This window comes from Schistocerca nitens, chromosome 3, assembly GCF_023898315.1.
Source record: "Schistocerca nitens isolate TAMUIC-IGC-003100 chromosome 3, iqSchNite1.1, whole genome shotgun sequence".
In the NCBI taxonomy this organism is placed as follows: Eukaryota; Metazoa; Arthropoda; class Insecta; order Orthoptera; family Acrididae; genus Schistocerca; species Schistocerca nitens.
Window position 1 is genome coordinate 908,776,991 of NC_064616.1, and position 22,465 is coordinate 908,799,455.

The window sequence follows — 22,465 nt, forward strand, 5'->3', positions numbered from 1 at the left end:
GTCCCGCGGTGTTATCTACACCTGGCTGTCCGTCTAGATTGACTCGCCTCTTACTCTTTTCCGTCACAAGATATTTGTACTTTCCTCTATCTGCATATCACGTCACTTTGGCTTGACCATTGGTGCTTCCTTCATGGGAACAAACTCGGAGAAGTCAAACCTCTCCCAACAGCCTGGTCGACTTCCTCCCGGCCGTCTTGCAGTGAGGAAGTAATGTTAGCTCGGTTGCGAATAGGCACTGCCGCTTCAGTCACTGCCACTTGTTGAGTGGCGACCCTGCACGCAGCTGTCCTTTCTGTAGCCATCCATTAACAGTCAGACATTTTATGATCCTCTGCCCCTATTTTAGCCACTTACGTCTCAGGGTCGGGCTGCCGCCCGTTTTGCCGGACATTTTAGCGGATGACGTGCGAGCTGTGGCTAGTGTTTTTAAGTTTCTTAAAAAGCAGTAATATGACAAGAGATTTGATTTTTATCTGGTGACTCCGGTGTCTTGTTGACGTCTTGTAGATACTCTTCCGTAACGTCTTGACGTTTTAGATTTGTTTTTTCTTCCTTTCTGTATTGGACCTCGCAATGGTTTTTTACCCTTGCGGTCCCAGCATTCTATGGTTCTATACTGGGTGCTTACGACCTTAGATGTTTCGAGTGCTAAACACCCCCCCCCCCCCCCCCCCCCACACACACACACACCAAAAAAAAACAAACTTTCAGCTCTTCTCCAGCATCTTAACTTCACACTAGCTGCCACTTTCCCGACAACTGTGAACTCTTCACCATCTTGGCTTCGTGCAGCAGCATGTGTTCACCTTGGGCTTAGTTCGCTTCCTGAGGACGCTTCTCCAGTCTCGCTCTAGCGCATTCAGTTTCGTGATCTTCACACGGAACTTCATTATAGTACCTTTGTGTACACTGATGGCTGTCGGACTGACCATGTGTGTGTGCCATGGCTGTGTGCCTTCATCATTGGCACCGACTTTTTTTGGTATTGGCTTCTGGAACATTGCTCAGTATTTACAGCAGAGCTCTTCGCCCTGTATCAGGTCGCACAGTACATCCAACAACACAGGCTTTTCAATTGCGTCGTCTGCTCTGACTCTCCCAGTGCCCTCCAAAGCCTGTGTGTGCTTTGCACCATCCATCCCTTAGTGCAAAAGGTCCAGGGAAGTTGTCACTTCCTCACTCTCGATGGAGCCACAGTGATGTTTGTGGGTTCCTGGTTACGTCGATCTGACAGGAAACAGAGACGACAGAGGGATAGAAAAACAATTAAAATCGCTCAAAAGAGGAAAGGCCGCTGGACCTGATGGGATACCAGTTCGATTTTACACAGAGTACGCGAAGGAACTTGCCCCCCTTCTTGCAGCGATGTACCGTAGGTCTCTAGAAGAGCATAGTGTTCCAAAGGATTGGAAAAGGGCACAGGTCATCCCCGTTTTCAAGAAGGGATGTCGAACAGATGTGCAGAACTATAGACCTATATCTCTAACGTCGATCAGTTGTAGAATTTTGGAACATGTATTATGTTTGAGTATAATGACTTTTCTGGAGACTAGAAATCTACTCTGTAGGAATCAGATGGGTTTCGAAAAAGACGGTCGTGTGAAACCCAGCTCGCGCTATTCGTCCACGAGACTCAGAGGGCCACAGACACGGGTTCCCAGGTAGATGCCGTGTTTCTTGACTTCCGCAAGGCGTTAGATACAGTTCCCCACAGTCGTTTCATGAACAAAGTAAGAGCATATGGACTATCAGACCAATTGTGTGATTGGATTGAAGAGTTCCTAGATAACAGAACGCAGCATGTCATTCTCAATGGAGAGAAGTCTTCCGAAGGAAGTGATTTCAGGTGTGCCACAAGGGAGTGTCGTGGGACCGTTGCTGTTCACAGTATACATAAATGACCTTGTGGATGACATCGGAAGTTCAATGAGGCTTTTTGTGGATGATGCTGTGGTGTATCGAGAGGTTGTAACAATGGAAAATTGTATTGAAATGCAGGAGGATCTGCAGCGAATTGACGCATGGTGCAGGGAATGGCAATTGAATCTCAATGTAGACAAGTGTAATGTGCTGCGAATACATAGAAAGATAGATCCCTTCTCATTTAGCTACAAAATAGCAGGTCAGCAACTGAAAACAGTTAATTCCATAAATTATCTGGGAGTACGCATTAGGAGTGATTTCAAATGGAATGATCATATAAATTTGATCGTTGGTAAAGCAGATGCCAGACTGAGATTCATTGGAATAATCCTAAGTAAATGCAATCCGAAAGTAAAGGAAGTAGGTTACAGTACGCTTGTTCGCCCACTGCTTGAATACTGCTCAGCAGTGTGGGATCCGTACCAGATAGGGTTGATAGAAGAGATAGAGAAGAGCCAACGGAGAGCAGCATGCTTTGTTACAGGATCATTTAGTAATCGCGAAAGCGTCACGAAGATGATAAATAAACTCCAGTGGAAGACTGTGCAGGAGAGACGCTGAGTAGCTCGGTACGGGCTTTTGTTAAAGTTTCGAGAACATACCTTCACCGAAGAGTCAAGCAGTATATTGCTCCTTCCTACGTATATCTCGCGAAGAGACCATGAGAATAAAATTAGAGAGATTATAGCCCACATAGAAGCATACCGACAATCCTTCTTTCCACGAACAATACGAGACTGGAATAGAAGAGAGAACCGATAGAGGTACTCGGGTACCCTCCGCCACACACCGTCAGGTGGCTTGCGGAGTATGGATGTAGATGTAGAAACGAGGCGGTGACAGTGCTGCCAAGGCTGCAGTTCTCGTACCTCAGCCCGCTAGTTCTTACATCACCTCTGATGGTCTCTGTTGTTGCTGTCTGTCAGCAGGTGGTGTGACTTTGACATCACCACTGGGCCTCCTTTCATGGGAACAAGCTCCAGGTTATCAAGCATCTCCCAGTAGTTTGGACGATATCCTCTCAGCTGTCTTACCATGAGGTTACATATCGTGCTCTGTCTTTTTAACCATCGCCATTTGATAAGTGGTGGTCCCCCACCACGTTGTGCACGACCTTTGACAGCCCACCATTTCCTGATAGAATGCCCTTTCTTTAACCACTTCAATTTTTGCTTGTGTTTGCCATCTGAGTTACTGACAGTTTTAGCAAACAATACGTGGTCTGTCGACTGTGCTTTATTTTTTATCCATCGTAGCAGTGTGATGAAGGCCATTTAATTTTTAGTTCAGGATCTTCGTTTCTTTGTGGAATATTTTATAGACCTTTCTCCACGTCCCTGTTTTTAGCTGTTTTCTCTTCCACTGATTGGGATTAATGTATAGTCGTTTTTAACTACTGTCTTTGTCTTAGTGTTCTACAGTTCTGACATAGGTTCATATGACCCTAGTCGTCTTTTTGTCCTGAAACAAAACAAAACAGACAAACAAAAAGGTCTTAACAGACACTTTTTAAACCATTTCATTAGAAAGACAATGTTCTAAACCACCTAAAAAAAACTTTATTTGGTTTTCTGTGTGAGCTTACAAAGCCATAAAGAAGAATGACAAGGTGGAGATGCATTGAAAATGGGCCCATAATCCAGTGGTACTCAAATTAAATCCTTTGTTGTGTTCTACAGTTGTTTAGCACTTTCAGTGGAAGATATTATCGAAAATCCTGACGAGTAGGAAATGAGCTTGTCAGAAAAACTGCAATTAAGTAGTCCTTTTTTGTTTTTCAAATCTCTACAGCAATTTCCTGCACAGAATACGCATTATAAAAAAAAAAAATTAGATGCATAAGGAATCCAAATTAAAGAACAGTTTTTTTGTGGGTCAAAGAATTTGAGGTAATCACATCTGAAAATTCTAGTTTTTTTGGGTTCTGGCTTATTAAAATTTCTTCCCAAGCAATCTCACCAGAGACATTATTTGGCTGGTAGTATAATTTTTGTCACGAAATTCTACGGCAAATTAATGATACATGTAAAAAATTAAAGTATCCAGAAGTGAACATAAGCTTAGGATGCTAAAAGAAATATTCCAACTTTGGCCTCTGACATTTATAGAGATGCATAATCTGCTTTAGATTCTGTATACAAAGCTCACCAAAGGCTGCTGTTGCACAGCTATTGGTCAGGGCCCCTGTGACGATGGGATGCTTGTTTTCTCACATCAAAAGAAAACAGCAAATGTCAAGCCGCCACATTTATACAATTTTTTGTGTACACTAATGTTCCACATTAGCTGCAAACTATGCTAACAGTATGCTATACATTAAACCAGAATTAAACTAGCACGTCAATAACATTACACAATAGAAATATGTACAAATCATTCTCTGTAACACGAATCCATTCCAAAGAATGCCAGGAAGACTGCTGTGAACGTCACTAAAATTCACAATGTGACTGTTGTAAAACAAGCAGGCTATTTATACGATGTGTGCAGAAGCTGTGATATACCAATTTTACTGCCATGATCACCACTGCCTTGGTAATGCACAGTAAGATTATGAAGTTTATAACCAGTTTGAGTTTGTAGTTAGCAGAAAAACAGTCTGAAATGTAGTAGAGATGTAAGACACCCCATTTTTGAAATTTTTCGAGTTATTCACACTTCATCTCGCTCCCTACTCAAAAAAAAACTCCTTTTTTTGTAAAAAAATTAGAAAAATTAGTTGTATTTGGCAGTTTTAGAAAAATTGCCAACTTTTCTGTATATTTATACACTATTGGAAAGCAGTAAGAGAATGAAATTTTATGTTAGAAGACCTTGTATTAGGAAGTTACTATGTGCAAGGTTTTAGGCGTAGCCCATAATTACTTCTAGAAATATAAAAAGCTGAACTTAAAATATTTTTTGAGTGTCTGTTTTGGTCGACTTTGGCTTCAAATTATCTATATGCAAAACTCTTTTTATTCTTTTACTTAAGAGTGCAAAAAGTTGTACAAGATGACGCAAGTTTTGTTCCTTTCAAGAAAATATTACTGAGATACTACATTTCAAAGTTGTTGAAAACTAACAGGTGCACTGTTTATAGCTGCGCTATGCGGTTAAACAAATGACTATCTCCTGAAGTGTTGAATTAATGATCGTGAAACTTTACCAATTTTCCATGGGAACATGTACAATTGTATGTTCAAAATTTAGTCAAAATCTGTGACGGTCATAGGGCAACCTCTAGACCAGTTGGCATTGAATGATCCACAACACGCACACACATTATGTACTAAGACTTCAAGGGGAAGTAGAATTGTAGCCTGGGCTGTCCCCTAGGGTGCTGTTAACTCATTATTGAGGAAGAGATTTGTGTTATTGCGAGAATGTGAGGCTGGAGGTATGAAATAACCAATTAAGGCTGATGAAGCTTACAAATTTGCTATGGCACACACTGTTCCAGTAATGTAGATGGAAAGAAGTAGCTTGAATGTGATTGAGAATAGGCCACTGTCATCTGATATGCAGGCACCTCCTCTGGCTAAAGAACCCACCACTGTGCAGTTCTTGCATTCTATATTCTGAAAAGACGGTAGTAATTTTTATTGATAATGACGTGCTCCACTGTTTTAAATAAGAATGAGGTGTGTGTGTAAAAGGCTTTAACATTATCTGTGTGTGTCAGACCACCTGTCCAAACTACTGGCCAGGTTATTTTTATGCACCCCATAGTGGTTGGTTCATCCTTTCCTAGTCAGTGATCAAGCCAATGCCATCGATATGATTGTGTGGTGTTAGCTTGTGACGGGCATTGTGTGGCAAGGTAGCTAAGGAAGGAAGAATCAAATGGTGACTCCTAAGATTCTGTGCCAGTAACTCTGGTGAGCATGTGGTGTTAAGTGAAATCGGATCAATGTTCAGGAGGAAGAGAGACAGGATGATATTCACCAGCGTAGGGTTTGTGTTACTCTGATGCAGAGAATTCCTTCACATTTACTACATCCTTACATTGGGTGGATTAGAAGCATACTGTCAAAGTTGATATGCTTACCCAGTTACAGAAAAAACAGCATTAGACACAAACATGTGCTCTTGCAAGTGCACTTGCTGAGAAACCCTTACTTCCATGCTAGCAGCAAGCAGAACATTTGTACAAAGCACTGGTATCTCCAACAGAGTGCAATTTTCTTCACCAAAGCTGTCTGATCACTGTTACTGGCATTCATAGAGGCCTCATCCATGAAAGTGATGCACTTCAAATTCTGCTGGAGAGAAACTAACCAGTTCCTCCTTGAACCCTAAGCTGCTGCAAAGCTACTTTATATTTAGCAAGGGTAGACATATGTAAGTGTTGCTGGCAAAATGGCTGTATGATACTGTAGTGCAACTTTAATGGGTTCAAGAGACATGGAGAAGCTGAAGCTACTTGCTCAGTGGCTACCATTCTGCATATGTCTTAAGACAAACTTGCAAGCAGTGGCCGTAATAATGCACATTCAGTATAAGGTAAATTTTTTCCCTCTCCTGCACTGAATATTGTGACACAGTGGTTAACAGCCTGGTCTTGCATTTGTATAGAGTGACATGTCCACAGTGAGCTGTGCAACAGGACCATTACACAATCATCATTTTACTTATTGTGACCAGACGAAACTACTTTCTTCCAGCCATAACTACGAATTCTTTAATTGCTCTGGGAGGAGGCTCATCAAACTAGAACACATGAAATATCAGTTCACATTTTTACCTAAATGAATAAAAGATTTACTTCAGTTTACCACAGTTATTTTCTGTAGGAGTGCTTGATAACTAAAAACTGTCATGGCTTGTGAAAGCATCACTTGATGCACTGAGTAACAACCTATTCCCTTGAGGTACAGTGTTTGACATTTATAACAGTAAATGTTCATCTGAAGCTTTTAACATCTCGTTGACCCTGGACAATGATGCTGACCGCTGTAACTGAGGTCATGAACTGGGCTGAGTTCTTGCATTCTCAGCACTACATTGACCTCAGTATGAAGGTGCTGCAGTGCTTGGGGAGAGGCGTGATCTTCAGGGGTGCCTCTCGTACATTGTTGCTGATTGCGGTGACACCTCGTTAATGTCTGTGGTGTCAATTCATGTTGCCAGCTTTGGTGTGACGCAGTGCCCTCTGGACAATACCACATTGTTGGTATCACACGAGACGTCTTTGCCCAGTTAACAAAATGCCTAAATTCACATTCGTGAAGAATGCTGGTTTCCATGCTGTTGTGTGCCTGGAAAACCGGCAGTGAATCATTACCCTAATGGTAAGAGGTACATGAAAAGTGGAGTGGAATCTGAAGCAGGTAGTGTGTTATTGTTGTTAAACACGAGTTGTCAGATGTCTGACTGCCATGTGGAGGGCCTGGATTTTAGTCTCAGTGTATTGTGTATTGAACTGGGGACCTAGAAACGACGGTGAGGCTTCATCCCGCCGTAGCCCTCAGTGGTTCACAAACCCACAGCAGTCCACCTGCCCCATCGCTGCCCCACACAGACCTCAGTGTTGTTGTGCAGTTCGGCCCCCAGTGGACCCCTCCCGGGAATGTCTCATACCAGATGAGTGTAACCCCAAATGTTTGCGTGGTAGAGTAATTATGGTGTACGTGTATGTGGAGATAGTGTTTGTGCAGCGATCTCCGACATAGTGTAACTGAGGCAGAATAAGGGGAACCCGCCCACGTTTGCTCAGGCAGATGGAAAACCGCCTTAAAAACCACACGCAGGCTGCTGGCACACCGGACCTAGATGCTAATCCGCCAGGCAGATTCGTGCGGGGACTGGCACGCCTTCCCGCTCAGGAAGCAGCGTGTTAGACCGTGTGGCTAGCTGGGCAGGCTTAGTCTCGGTACTGCCAGGTATTTTCCCTTGTTGGGAGGACTGGAATGGGGTTCACACAGCTTTGTCGTGCCAATTGAGGGCTTATTTGAAAGGGAAGTAGTGGTTCCAAAGGTCTGAAAATTAGTCAGTGGCTTTGAAAACAGTGTGCTGACACTATGCTTCTCCATACTGCACCTGAATGGTGACGAATACTAAGGACGTGCTGATTGGTCAGAACTACATAATCATGTGATATGTTTTTGGTATTTAGTTAGTTTTTTCATGCAGGTGATTGTGGTCTCTCACTTGTAGTTTCACACTACTACTGGAACATTAAGATTTATTTGTAAATTTTGAGATTTCAACTCCTTGTATTTTGTGTTGTGCCTCAGTATTTAGGGCATTAATTTTCCCCAGTAACCACAACTTTGTAAGGGGCAGAATAAAAATAAATGCTACAGGAGGATTTTACCAAATTTGCTGAAAGTGTGTTACTATAAGGAACCCATGGCTTGCAATCCCATATTCCTGAATATTATTATTTTTGTCCTATATTGTATATTTTATATCCTCCGCAATGTTACATACAAACAGTTTCTTCTTAAAAGCTATTGAAAATGTCTGTCAAATTAATGGTAACCAGTACAGTGAAACAGTGGGATTTGTTACACATGTTAATATCTCTAGAGATTCAGCTGTATGTGTGCACAGATTCCATCGTAAGTCATAAAATAATTTTGTTCAAATTTATTTATAGGATGCAGTGTGACATTTCATATCCTGCTGATCCACTTTGCACTTCTTATGCGTGGAGGCATTTCCTACCAGTTCGCAATGTAAAATAGCTCCATAGCAGAGAGAATGGTATAGTGTTAACACCATAAAATCACAGTACTGAACTTAAGTTTTATATTGGTTGTCTGCTGATATTTATCAGTTCACAAACATTGATATTCTTCATAGGAAGAACACATTTACAAGTCAGAGTCTTGATACTGTGAGTGAATTCTGATCCCAGCCAATGACATATTATTCTTCTATTGACAGAGAATTTGTAGTTGCTGTAAAGTCTTTGTATTTCAAATTGGAAAACAGGAAAAACATCAAGCTTGAATAAACACAGTTGGAAATAGAAAGTGTTATACCATGAACTCCAACTGATTGCTACTGGACTGATACTACAGTATTTTCATGTGTGTGGGATCTGTTTATTGTAATTTCATCCTTATGCAATTGTATTATTTGTACAGAAAAAAGATATCCCTGCAGATGGATGATGTTAGTACGTGATAACTTTTGGGGTTTTTCTAACATTACTGAAAATTTTCAGGTAGAAATCACAACGCTGCATGCCCAGACCACATGCACATGGAGCTTACCGCCATCTTTCATAATTTCAGAAAGCTCTAATGATTGGCATGAGGGATATGGGAGCATCATACACAGATTGCAGTGAATAAACAAATAATGGCAATGAAATTTATTGGGCAACAGTGTGGCAAGAAGAATACGCATGTGCTGTTTGAGTGACTCAATCAAGAGATCATAATAGGGTTGTTAGATTGGCTCTTACGAATAGATGGACGAAAACAGCTGTAATCTTGAACATTTGGTAACAGGTTGTTGGATGCTGGATTGAGATTTCGAGTTACGTGCATTGTTTACTGCCGACATTGTACCACAGACTATGAGGACTTATGTGGTGTAGTACCAGAGCCAATTGGGACATTGAGTGGCATTCTGTGGGAATCCGCCATGAAACTTGCTTCTGTCTATGGTGGACAGATTGACACTGTGTCCACAGGTGACTTGGTGATAGGTCACAGGAATCCATGATTCTTGAGACCCTTACCTCTCGAACTGTTGGGATCATGGTGTCGGGGGGTTAGCAATAATGTTCATATTAAACAGGTTGTAACTTCATGAGAATAAAGACAGCTGGTAGTGTTCAGTGCAAAATTATGTATATGCGTAGTATAAGGTACTAGGTGAAAATAGCAGTTGAGTAGTGCAAGATCCAAGAACAGTGGTTTTCTAGGAGTAGCTGTTCTTCAACTAATATAAGATGGTGAGTCAAAACATTGATAACTGCTGACCACAAGAGTGAATGCCGCCTTGTGGCATTATGGGCATGTGACATTGTAAGGAAAGAAAATATGCAGGGCAGAGATGAATGTGAAGTCATTCTAGTGGCAGTATGGCCCACAAATGGGGAAATCAACTGATATTGACAAAGGGAGATTGCTCTGGCTTGGCACCTGGGAAGGAGCATCTTGGAAATGCCAAAGCTGGTAAGTTGTTATCGGCAGTCGTTCTGAATATCTATGGAAATAGACTGAAGGGTGGTGAACCTGTGAGTGTGCTACAAGGTTTTGGACATCCAAATCTCATCACAGAATGTGGAAGTCTGAGGCCTGCCCGCTCTGTGTAAGCAGGATAGGCAATAATCAGTGGCCAACCTGATGACAAAATAAGATACTGGTAGAGGCACAAGTGTTTGGGAGTGTACCATTCAGTGCATGTTGTTGAACGTGGAACTCCACATCAGTCAATGCGTATGTGTTTCCATGCTGACCCAATGGTGTCACCAGTTAAGTTTGAAGTGGGCACAGAATCATTGGGATTAGACTGTAGATCAGTTGAAATGTGTTGCCTGGTGAGATGAATCGCATTTCTTGTTACACCAGGTCAATGGTCATGTTGGGATACACCATCATCGAAGTGAACAGATGACCAAAACATGTGCTGCAACACAGATGCAAGCTTGTGTTATGGAAGACTTTCACCTAGACTTCCATGGACATATAGTAGTAATTGAAGGCACCATGACAACTTGGACTTTGTGAGAATTACTACAGACCACCTGCATACCTTCATACATTGATGTCTTCAGCAGCAGTTATGGCATCTTCCACCAAGCTCTGTGTCTGTCGCGAGGCCAGAATTGTGCTACAGTGGTTTGAGGAGTGTGATTCTGAACTCTTGCTGCTGTCATGACTACCGAATTTGTCTGATCTGAACACGATGAAACACGACTGGGATGCTATTGGGTGCCATGGGATTGTAATTCGTGGGAATTGCATGACCTGTGAAAAGGTACCTGGTGCCACATACCTCCAGAAACCTACAAAAGCTGGTGGAATCAGTGCCATGCAATCATTGCTGTATTACTAAGCAGATGGTCGTAATGCTTTGGTTCATCTGTGTATAAAGCAATGAAATAATCTAGAATTTTATTCACATAATTATCAGTGTGAGTAAATTAGATCTAAATTGTAATTGGAACACTAATTTTAATAGCTTGTTAAAATACTTCACTGAAGTAGCACATAGTAGCTTCTCCTACCAGTTAATATTTGACTCATATTAAAGTTGTATGGCATGAATGGCAGGAAGACCTTGAAAGGCAGGTTCAGCTGTCTGATTGGAAAGGTTTTCCCTAACCCTCATGCCCACAGGCACTTTACCTTCACTATGTACGAGCTGTGAATGTAAGTTTATCAGGTGAGTGTAGTGTGTGTGTGTGTGTGTGTGTGTGTGTGTGTGTGTGTGTGTGTGTGTGTGTGGAGAAGGGAAAGGGTGCGGCCAGGTGCCGGCACATAACCTGCTCCCCTCGAAAAGAACCAAGGGGCTCGCTAAGCTTAATGTCCCCTTGCGACGGATGGATCACCATCACAAGCGTCATCTCCCCTCACTTCATGAGGCACTGTAGAGGGCTTTGGAATTTAACCCAGGCCATTGGCACAAAGACTGGTGACTGGGAGTTTTACACCACCACCACCACCACCACCACCACCACCACCACCACCTCTTCCCCCCTTGCTGGCCAAATACTGGCAGTAAAAAGTTCATCCACCACCAGGTTTCAAACCAACTTACCTCGGAATCGAGTGTCACTGTACAGACATGCATTAGTGACCTCGGCTATAGAGATGGGAGTTTGACTCGTTAAATAAGCCTAAAGGCCCTGCTCTTGATGGGATTTATGGAAAAAGATCTGTGAGTGAGTGTGACACTACATTGATGAAGATATTCAGTATGCGTATATTTGGGTATGTGCATTTGCTTGATTTCAAAATCTAGATACATGAATGTATGTAATTAGAGACCCAACTTGTTTTACTGAATAACTGAGAAATTAGCAGAAGTGCATCAGCAAATGAGCTGTAGAATTTAGTTACCTCATTCAGCAAATATTATTAATGCTTAAATTTATGTCAATAAATTTCTAACACTTCTGTTAAATCAAACATTTCACACTTTACTGTGCTATGCAGGCTTTATTATTCTATGGTTTGTAACCTGTCTGGCATGTGTGTGATTATATTTGATTTGTGGAAATTATTCACTCTGAAGGTGGCAAAATATTCTTGTAAATGCTCAAGAAAATTACCTTCAATCGGACCGATATATGCAGAAAAGTTTTTACTGTAAATTTATATGCACCACTGGTGCCCTTTTCATTTTACCAAAATAGTAGGGTATGTCAGCATATTTTGCAGTAGGTTTAATTGTCCATAATTTTCCTGGTTTCTGTCAGTGACTGGATCTTCGGTACATATCATAAATTAAATCCCCCCACTATGTTTTTATGCAAAAGTTAATCTCGGGAACTACTGTGGTGATAACAGCAGTACAGAAAGCATTGGTTGCTGCTCGCCCCATAGAGGTGGTGTTGAGTCGCAGAAAGACACAAAGTTTAATATTACATAGGCCAGATGCTACAAGAGCCAAACCACCTGATGAGAGATATGCAGGATCATCTCTGGGTACCTGAACATGGCAATGGCCATATGTGTGTGATTTGTGCTTGTGCGAATGTGTGTGTATTTTCTACTTCTGGAGGACGACACTGTATGAAAGCTGATTATTACAGTGGTTTTTTTTTTCATTTTGCTGGCCTGTGACTTTTCACTAGTAGACTGATTCATGAGGAAGGTTTGTCTATATAATTTATCATCACCACGATAGAGAAGTCATCTGGCAGTAGATATTTAATGCTACTCACGTGGAACTGGGGCAGGTTACTAGGAGAATATCCATTGGTATATTGTTCTGTTACTGGGTGTGTGCATGGTATACGCGACTTATTGCAAAATGCTACATATTTTTGTTTGAGGGAGATGTGTTTTGATGATATCACTCTGTTTCCTTCCTCTAAATCTGAAATGTTTATAATATGAAGATCCAAAAAATTACTGTACTTCAGCTTTGATTCCATCAAAAACAATTAATGTTTACTTGCATGTAAGTTTTTAATTGCTATTGGAAAATGCGTTCTTAAGAAATTTTCACATTCAACATACGTATAGTCTTCAAAATTTCAGGAATTAACGTCTTTCAGTTTTTTAAAAGAATGCTCTGGATTATGTCAGTTATTTCATACACTGGAACATTTGTTAGTTAATTGCAATGGTGGCAAACAAATTGCAACATCAGTAAGCTGTGCATCATAAACAAAAGTTGGTCGGCATGTTTTTACATCAGAAAGATGATGCTTATTACAATTTCATGCCAGTTGTGTAAGTGTGGTGCTAACAGCACCACTATGAGAATGCAAATCAGGTTTGCTTTAAATAAACGCTGTAACAGTCGTGATCGTTAATTACCATTGAGATTTCATGGTGAGTTGATGTTAGTCAAAAATGCCTTTAAGGTGACAGGGACACCATTATTAACACCTCACTGAGTTTGAACCAAGGTTGTGTAATAGGGCTACGAGAAGCTGGATGTTTCTTTTGCGATATTGCAGGACAACTTGGTAGGAATGTAGCTACTGTGCACGACTGCTGGCTGCGGTGGTCACAAGGAGGTATGGTTGCAAGAGGACTGGGCTCCGGATGGCCTCATGGCACTACTGAGAGGGAAGACCATTGTGTTCGGCATATGGCTCTAGCCAATAGTACTGCATTTGCAGCAGTAATTTCAGCAGCAGTTGGCATCACAGTGACACAGCTGACTGTTAAAAATCTGTTACTTCAAGGACAGCTCCAAGCTAGACACCATGTAACATGCATTCCAGTGACCCCATACCACTGCCATTTTTGACTTAGCAATGTCAAGTGAGAGCTCATTGGAGGGCAGGATGGAGTTATGTTGTGTTTTCTAATGACAACTGGTTCTCCCTCAGTGCCAGTGATGGCTGTGTGGGGGTTAGGTGGAGGCCAGTTGAGCCTGAACCAACATGTCTGCTTGCTAGACACACTGGACATACACCAGAAGTTATGGTCTGGGGTGCAATTTCATATGACAGCAGGAGCATTCTCATGGCCGTCGCATGCACCATGACTGCAAATTAGTAGATCAGTCTGGCGATAGGACCTCTTGTGCTGCCATTCAAGAACAGCATTACAAAGTGTGTTTTCCAGCATGATAACATTTGCCCACATACTGCTGTTGTACCCATCATGCTCTACAGTGTGTCGACATATTTTTTTCCTGCTCAGTCACCAGATCTTTCTCCAATCGAGCACATATGGGACATCATGGGACGACAACTCCAGTGTCGCCCGCAAACAGCAATAGCCATTCTTGTGTTGACAAAGTACAACAGGCATGGAACTACATCCCAGAAACTGACATCAGCACCTGTACAACACAATGCATGCACGTTTGCATGCTTGCATTCAACATTCTGGCAGTTGCATGGGTTACTAATGTACTGGCGTTTCACATTTGCAATAGCGTATCTCACGTTTACATTAACCTGTGACCTTGCAATGTGGTCCTGCATGTTACTTAAGACAAAGGTATTCCCAAAATGTCATTATTCTCTATTATTTTTTGATGTTGCAATTTTTTTTTTCCATCATTGTATAGCAAAGACCAGGTCTAGCCTACCATCATACTTTTACATCTTTAATCAATGTAGTAAGATCATACATGTTGTTCGAATAAGAATTTTCAAATGTGTAATATTTGTGAAGGAAGTTGTGTAACAGCTAACTATCCTGGTGACAACTTTCTTGATGGAGAGTTTTGTTTGTGGTTTTAGTCTGACATCAAAGTTTTAGGGTCTTCAAATTTTTGATTGTACATATACTGCTGTGTTTTACCAATTACATAATGGTGACATGTGATAAGAACATTCTTATTGTTTCTTGAAATTTTACTATTGAATCGTATTTTACTTCATAAAAATTATTGCCTGTAGAAGAAATGTCGAAGTTCCGCTAACATAATGCTGTTCATCATGATCACACTGGAGTATCTTTTGTCAGCTTTTAATACCAGTGCCGTTTCTCTCTGAGCTTCTGATACAAATATTTTAACAACTTTCTTTCTTCACACATTTTTTCTGTATCTCCCCTAATATTAATGCGTTCTTTTAGGAGTAGTTTAACTGAGATTGTAAGCAAGAAAAAATTGTTTGTTACGGCTTAAGCTAGCCACATCAGCTACTCTTTTAGCAGATACGAAATTAATTTTTTTATGAGAATGATATCTTGCAAACAGTGTCTGATGTGCCAGCATGCCCTACGTTATTAAAATTTCACATAAAGTTGCCACTTAACCCAAAAGATCCAATATTCACTTACCATTCTAAACCATTGTCAAACAAGTACAACAATTAATACACAGTAGAAGAGGATATATAGAGCACCTGAGGAGGGATGCACAGGATTCAAGTAGTTGAAATGTAAAATTTAAATAGCTATATTATGACTGAATCAGAATTTATGCGTACATTCAGTCACTTGGATTACCACAATTGTGACAGTTCAGACCCAAAGGATAAAATTAAGTTGCTGGATATTGGCAAATACGCGCAGTCACTTTACCAGTGCAAACAAACAGTTTGTTTCAGTGTGTTCATTAGAATCTTGTTAAGGGTCGTAACATAATCTCTAAAGATAATTCCGCTACAGTTATCTGTAGAGATAAAGTTGACTGTAAAATAAACTGCCAGGGACTGTCAGTGTTTAGCTGAACTGTTAATGATAATGAATCAAACATTGCCAGAAAAAAATTTACTGGCTCATCGATTTTGAGACTTCATATCTTGAGGTAATTTTGTTGAAAAACTGAAACAGTGTTTGCAAACAAATACAGCATAGAGGAATTAAAATGAGACAGAACTTTACAAGACGCAACAAATGGTGGGTTCTTTTATCTATACTTTGGAACACTTGACAGGGGAAAGAGGAAGAGGTTTTCAGTGACAATTGTTCTTCTGGGAGGCCATTCCACACTAATAATGAAAATAATTTACACAGTTTGCTTAAGTGTAATACACACCAGCAGCAGTGACGGTTGTGGTGCTTTTTTCTTCCTCTGATATTTGGTAAATTTGTAATGCAAGCTCAGGAATTACTTTTCTGAAACACAAAGTATAGTTGCTTGAGATTAGTGTCAAATAATGCTGGACACAGAACCACAAAGTATTTTTTTCGATTAAGTAATGTTCTGGGTACCCTGAGGGAGGTAATGCATGCATGCATGTGAAAGTCTATTTTTTCATTGGAGTTTTGTTTGTTGTAATTGTTGGTTTGATAAAGTTTTTATGGTACTTTGTTTTATATTTTACAGAACGATGATAACCTGGAGCAGAGTCGCCGTCTGTCGGTGGCATCACCAAATGTCAGAAGCAGGCAGCGGATGTCTACTGATGCCCCACAAGTGTCGGGATCAGATATGATAGTTCACTTTACTCAGTGCTTGAAGTTGTCATCTGAAAATGTAATTATTTTTCCATACAATATGCACATGTGAACATTTTTTCTTTCATCTGAACTCTGAAAACTCAAAATGACCACAATTACAGCTAATAATTAAACATATTTTCTTAAATTTTTCTTGTGTTTTTCACTTTCATTGGACAGAATATGAAAATAATAAAATGAGATATGGTTCTTTTTGTTGACAATCTGCTTCTTGAACAACACAAATATTGTTCAGCACAACTCACTCACTATCGAATCACAGAACGTAATAGTTTCTGACTCTTCTGGAAGTGCTGGAGGGGGGAGGGGAGGGGCAAACTTCAGGAGGTGGATACCTTGTGATGAATCCAGCACTCTGAAAGCATGTTGAATAATACCTTACATCTTAGTCCTGTTTGTAGGTTTGACTGGAAAGCACTCGGATAAGAATCATTCTCTCAGTGCACCCATATGCCATCAGTTCAATCATTTGGGAGGGGGGGGGGACGGTTAGTTTAATGGTGAGTGAAGACAGTCCTGTGTTAGGGAGACTTGCCAAATGCAGAAGGAAGGTAACAACCAATTTCAAATCACAAATCACAGCCCAGGAGTAAACCGTGAAGTGAAGGCTCATTGTAGATAAATACAGCAGAGAGCTTGCTGTAAACATTGTCTGGTTGAAAGTGAATCTATCAGTCCACAGCAGCCCTGAAGTCTGCGTTGGGTGTTTTGCAGGTGGCCTGGTGCTAATGGATGCAGCCTTCTAGTGGCCATGTTGGACTGTTTGTAAGGAGGGGCTTAGCTGGTTGAGCATAGTGTGAGGGAGACTTTGATCTGATTAAGCTGTTGAAATCCCCAGTATTAAAGATACATGACTGGGAGGTATCTGCAATAAGCTCTTCAGTACTGTTAATAAGTTGAAGTTCATTCAGATTTAAACAAGCCAAACTAATTGCTCTGTCAGAGATGTATACACCGAGTGGCTAAGTCTGATACTGAGACTGTAACTAGCAAACACTGTCTAATGAAAGCCTGCCATGACCCACACGACAAAAACAGAGTCCTGCAGCTACTGCCTAAAAGCCCATCAGCTCCTGTTGCTAACTCTACAATCAATGAATTCTCTCTCTCTCTCTCTCTCTCTCTCTCTCTCTCTCTCTCTCTCTCTCTCTCTGTTCTGCTCCTAAGTTTTGTTATGATTTCCCCTTCGACCCCGCCTTTTCTTGGCATGGTGTAGCATCGAAGGTTACTCCTCTCCTTATTGGCTGTATATGCGCACCATAACTCAGAGATTCTTCAGAGGCTGTGTGGAGCAGTAGAGATGCCTCTCGTAATAGGGTCACACAATGCGTCCTAAGTGCTGCATTGGCTTATCAAAATGAAGTTCTGTACCCACTGTTAGTTTTAATTCCAGTCCTTATCAAGGACTCCGTTGTCAGAAGTACATGCAGCCCTCTTTGTGTGTTATTAAGCACAACTGTTCATCATCCTGGTGTTGCTCTGCCTACTTCCGGGTCTGCGGCTCCTCTTGTCATGCCGTAAGGCCTTACTGTTGCCACTTGTGGTGTTAATAGTTACCAATTTTGTTATTACCAGTGTGTTTCAGACTTGGCTTTTTAATGGATGTAACAGTATGCACAATTGTATCACTTGAGCCATTGATTTGTCCCTCGGGATAATGAGATCCCACTCCCCTAAGGATCAGCCCATAGGCTTGAAACCATCCTGGTCAGTGCAGGGGATGATGAGGTGGATGAGGGGCACAGCTTCAAATGCTGTTGATGGTAGAGGAGCTGCTCCTGGGTGCAATGCCAGAGATGCAAGAGGCAAAACTGATTTGGCTACATGGTTTGTTGCTGTTCCTGAGAAGGAACATCATACCCAACATAGACTGGGGGTGTACTGCCTATCGTCCAGATCATAGGGGTTATAGATAACTGCTGGAGAACCAGGAATGTGAGGCATAAATTGCCTGTGATGTCATTCTGGAAGTGGACCCCATGTCTGCTGTCAGTGGTTTTGGGGGTGGGCGAGGCAGGCTCTCTCTTGAGTGGCACATCTAGAGTCAGCTTTCTCTGGATGATGCAACCTGAACTGATTCTGGTGCCATCTAATGATGCCTCAATGTGTACCCACCAGGACCCAGCTGGCATCCTTGCTGGGTAGTGATGAAGCCATGTATCCAATGAGGCATATGCAATAATGTGTGTGCCCGGACTGGGATGTCCATCTTAATAGATATGGCTTTTTCTTCTTGTTGTAATGATGGAGGCTGCAACAGGCCTCACAAGAAACAATGAAGGCATCCATGCAGGAGTTCTGCTGGGCTTTGATGGTTAATTAGTATCACCCAGTAAGAGGATAAAAAGGAAAGTTGGACAGCTTTTCCATCTGCATTTAACATTTGCACAGAAGTCCCGTAATGCCATTAGGAACTGGCTGAAATGGAGGGACATTAAGATACTTGTTGAAAACCAGGGGATTGTAAGTTGTGGTCCATTATTGGTGGCACATGTTTTGTGGGGCACCTCCAGTAGAGACAACATTGGCCAGAGCCTTAGTGGTATTCTCCATTGTGGTCTGTTGTATTTTGATGATACATGAGAAGTGAAAATACATGTCTACTACAATCACCACATTGCCCCATGAAATGAAATGGACCCGCAAAATCAGCATGCATCCAATCTCAAGGCTCTGCAGGCATAAACCATGGATGGTAGGCTTGGGATGGTTCTGTGTGCTGCTTCTAACAAGCTTGCCATTATTAAGACACATGTGCAAAATCTTCATGGACACGTGGCCAATAAATGTGACTCCAGGCCAGATTCTTCATTCTACAAATGCCCCAGTGAGATTGATGTAGGAATCACAATATGCGGAAGTACAGAACAATCACCTTTTGACACTGATGGTCATCTTGATTCACTAAAAGGACACCCTTGAAACAAGAAGGGCATGGCTTAGCAGGAAAAAACAGTGAAATTCCATGAGGGGCAACTGAAGTTAAGGCCTGTGGCTAGCCAGTTTGTACAAACTGGTTAACTGATCTTAAGAGTAGATTTTTAAGTGTGGCAGCTGTGACGTGTTGTGAAGTGGTGAGAAATTCTTTCGCCAAATGTTAGAGTTGTGAACTGAGCTGAAAGCAGAGTTTTTTATTTATCAAATTCCTCGTCCCCACCTATAGTGAACAGTGACAATCAATCTGCATTCACATGCAGGGCCAGTAAACGATAATTAATGTAATATTGACAATTCGATAAGAAAGGAGAGCCCAGTGGCGTAACACCTGAGATGTCTGTTCTGGCAACTTTATTTTGGGGCTAGATATGGCAAACGGTGACTTATGACCTGTGACCAGATGAATTTTGTTGCCTTACAGGAAAATGTGGGACTCCTGGATACCAAAGATAATTGCTAGTGTCTTTTTTTCTTCCTGGGAATAATTTTTAAATGTCTTATATGCCTGAATGGTTCAGAAAGGTTTAGTGCAGTCACCTCTATGTGGTAGAATAGCCCCAATGTCATATGGTGATGTCACTGGCCAATATGAGACGCAAATGGGTTTGGTATAAGGTCAGACAGGGTGGAGTTCAGAATCATTGCTCGAGTTTAAGAAATGCTTGATGACAATCTGCGGACCCCTGGAAAGAGAGACCTTTTCTCTACAGTTGATTTAATGAATGGGCCATTGTTGCAATGTGAGCAATAAACAGGGAATAATATGTAACCTTACTCATAAAAACCTGCATTTACTTCACATTCTGTGGTGTAGGAATATGAGAAATTGCTGTCACATACTTTGAAAATACTTTAAGGCTGTGGCTGTCCCAGCTAAGGATATATCCTACATATGTGATGCAAAGCTGACAGAAAAAGCATTTCGCCAAGATGCATATCAGCCCAGATAGTACTCACCAGAGATTAGACATAAGCTCCTCTTGAGTGCTTCCTGTGACCATTGTATCACCCAGGTAATTGATGTATTGTGAAATATTGGTAGTAGTTTGTCCTAAAAATTTTTGAAGGATTGCTAGTGCGTGAGATATGCCTCAAGGTAAACTGTTACATTGATAGAGACTGTAAGGAGTACATAATACCAGAATGGCTTTGGAAGCCTTCCAAAGAAAGTTGAAAATAAGCTTTCATAAGATAGATCTTAGATACATCGTAGATAAATACAAACCCCTTGCCAATTTAAAAAATGATTCATCAGGACGTCGGACAGGGTAAGAGTCCACAGTTGACTTGAGTGTTTACCGTATTTTTAAATTACTCACAAAAGTGCAATGCACCACCAGGTCTTCAAACAATGATTAAAGGTGATGCCTTTCTGCTGTGATGAATCAGGGACAGAATTTTTAACTCCTCTAAGCAATCAAGTCCTTTGACCTTGACCTAAAATGGTAAAGAGGTATCAAGTGGGCATTGAAAAATTCTGGCAGTACCAGCTCTCTTAATGTAATGTGGACAGAAAAATTCGAAGCCCTTCCCGGCCTGGAGAAATGAGGGTGATACACAGAACTCGCTTCTGCAGATGTAATGGTATTCTTCTGTTTGGCCTGAGTGTTGGATAGAGAATCCAAAGGCTCTATTTACATCCAGGCCAAAATTATTTTCCACTGAGGGTTGTGCTACTATTGAGAAAGAAAGGGTTCTGGCCACTTAATTATACATTAATTTTAGAACTACCTGGCGTAGTGTTGAAATTTCATCATGAGCATAAGCCCATAACTTAGCTAACTCTGAATTTAAGGGTGGTTACCTGATTTGGAAATATGTCGGTTAATTAATAATAGATATTGGGGTGATACTGAGGCCGCATTTTCAAAAAGAAGTAAAATAAGAATACCATACTTTTGGCATCAGACGGCATGGTGCTATCAGAGATCTGTGGTGTTCTCTACACCGACAATGTCGACTGCTGCCAGTGTGAACAGTTCTAACAAAAGTCTCCCAGGTGACCCTGGTGATGTGGGCAAGTACATCTAGCATCACGATAACTGGGCAGTCTGAAATTTTCATCATGACTGAGTGGAAAACCATTCCGCCACTGGGTTAGATCTCTGTCCAGTCGAACGGAAGCTGATGTGCAGCTGCCTGGATGGCTACATTTTTGCAATCTCACCATCAGGTGGACTACATTGCGCCACAGTTGCCCCTTACGGTGTATTATATTATTCTTAAGTTTATTATTATATTCCCCCCCAAGAACTGCGGACCTTGCTGTTGGTGGGGAGGCTTGCGTACCTCAGCGATACAGATAGTCGTACCGTAGGTGCAACCACAATGGAAGGGTATCTGTTGAGAGGCCAGACAAACATGTGGTTCCTGAAGAGGGGCAGCAGCCTTTTCAGTAGTTGCAGGGGCAACAGTCTGGATGATTGACTGATCTGGCCTAGTAACACTAACCAAAATGGCCTTGCTGTGCTGGTACTGCGAACGGCTGAAAGCAAGGGGAAACTACAGCTGTAATTTTTCCCGAGGGCATGCAACTTTACTGTGTGGTTAAATGATGACGACGTCCTCTTGGGTAAAATATTCCGGAGGAAAAATAGTCCCCTATTTGGATCTCTGGCCAAGGACTATTCAGGAGGACATCATTATCAGAAGAAAGAAAACGTGTTCTACGGATCGAAGCGTGGAATGTCAGATCCCTTAATCGGGCAGGTAGGTTAGAAAAAGGGAAATAGATAAGTTAAAGTTAGATATAGTGGGAATTAGTGAAGTTCAGTGGCAGCAGGAACAAGACTTTTGGTCAGGTGAATACAGGGTTATAAATACAAAATCAAATAGGGTTAATGCAGGAGTCGGTTTAATAATGAATAAAAAAATAGGAATGCGGGTAAGCTACTACAAACAGCATAGTGAACGCATTATTGTGGCAAAGATAGACATGAAGCCCATGCCTACTACAGCAGTAATAGTTTATATGCCAACTAGCTCTGCAGATGACGAAGAAATTGAAGAAATTGAAGAAATGTATGATGAAACAAAATAAATTATTCAGATAGTGAAGGGAGACGAAAATTTAATAGTCATGGGTGACTGGAATTCGTTAGTAGGAAAAGGGA

General features: G+C 41.4%; 1 protein-coding gene across 1 annotated transcript in view; it reads left to right on the forward strand.

Moving 5' to 3' along the window:
* Positions 1 to 22,465, forward strand: part of LOC126248968 (condensin complex subunit 2-like) — a 188,135-nt gene that overhangs the window by 38,182 nt on the left and 127,488 nt on the right. The window contains exon 2 of the mRNA XM_049950519.1: positions 16,282 to 16,431. Coding sequence (XP_049806476.1) covers positions 16,282 to 16,431 — 150 coding nt within the window. The remainder of the gene's footprint in view (positions 1 to 16,281; positions 16,432 to 22,465) is intronic.